Source organism: Loa loa (genome assembly GCF_000183805.2).
Source record: "Loa loa unplaced genomic scaffold supercont3.817, whole genome shotgun sequence".
Lineage (NCBI taxonomy): Eukaryota > Metazoa > Nematoda > Chromadorea > Rhabditida > Onchocercidae > Loa > Loa loa.
The window spans coordinates 10,178-11,538 of NW_018108997.1; the positions used below are offsets into that span (position 1 = coordinate 10,178).

At 20.4% G+C, this 1,361-nt stretch overlaps 1 protein-coding gene across 1 annotated transcript in view; it reads right to left on the reverse strand.

Moving 5' to 3' along the window:
• Positions 1-1,267, reverse strand: part of LOAG_18987 (hypothetical protein) — a gene marked incomplete at both ends in the record, with an annotated part of 2,316 nt that extends 1,049 nt beyond the window's left edge. The window contains one exon of the mRNA XM_020451646.1: positions 1,114-1,267. Coding sequence (XP_020304555.1) covers positions 1,114-1,267 — 154 coding nt within the window. The remainder of the gene's footprint in view (positions 1-1,113) is intronic.
• Positions 1,268-1,361: the final 94 nt, after the last annotated feature.

Genomic DNA, 1,361 nt, shown 5'->3' on the forward strand with positions numbered 1-1,361 from the left:
TATTATTATTATTATTATTATTATTATTATTATTATTATTATTATTATTATTATTATTATTATTATTATTATTATTATTATTATTATTATTATTATTATTATTATTATTATTATTATTATTATTATTATTATTATTATTATCATTATCATTACCATTATTATCATTCTTATTATTATCATTATTACTGCTACAGTTATTGTTGTTATTACCAATAATAATAACAATTATTATCATTGGTCTTATTATTATTACTATGATCGAAATTTGCATTACTTTATTTGATAATTTAATGTTGGTTCAAAACGATAACACAAGAATTGATAGCATAATAAAATTCTTAATTTATTTGATGAATGGTACATATTTGATTTGGAAGTATATTTTTAGGTATAATGATTATATATTATTTATACACAATAATCCAATTTTGTTTGAAATAATAAATTACGTTTCTTCCCTCCCTTTTTTTTTTATTCATTAAGAAAGATAAATATGAAACGATAATAATATGGATCTTATCTTATCTTTTAATCAATAATTTCGTTTTCTTTTTTCCTTTTGTAACACCCTAAATGTACGTCTTTGTTATAATGGTAAAAAAGAAAAGAAGGAATAAATAAAAACGTTTAAATAATCATAGCATAAATAACAATATAATAAAATTATTAATAAAACTAAAATAAATTAAAGGAATGAACAAAATACTTTTGAAAAAATGAAATAATTGAAAACATTTTTCATGAAATAAAGTAAAAAAAAAAAAGTAGAAAAAGGAAGTAGGAAGCCTACCAATTTAAGCATCCAATAATAATATCACAATTTTTCAATTCAATTGGTTAAAAAAAAAGGAATGAAGAAAATGTAATGGAAAATTTTTTCATTTAGAATTTTCTTATTGAGAATTTAAGATTTAAATAGGAATAAAAATCTGTTAGATAGGAATAATTTGCTATACAAATATTTCGCTTTTTTTAAATTCCTCTTTACATGCTAAATGAAATCAATCATAAAGTTGAATGATATTTCATGTAATTATTTAAATAAATGATTTCATATTTCAAATAAAATGATATGATATAACATCATGATAAAGTGATAGCAGATAAGCTAACATGTTGTCGCATTGTAGCATCGGCAATAGGTGTGACACCATTGAGAAGAACAACCTGAAGTACTCGTCCGGCTACAACACTTGTATCCCAATATTTATCCCATTCCGGATACATTGTTTTCCGCTTTTGTATCAAACGTTTCTCACCTAAAATTATATTTTAGTAATGGAGAAAAGAAATGACCGATTTCATACTGTAGAAATTTTTGATATTGATATATATATATATATATATATATATATATATAT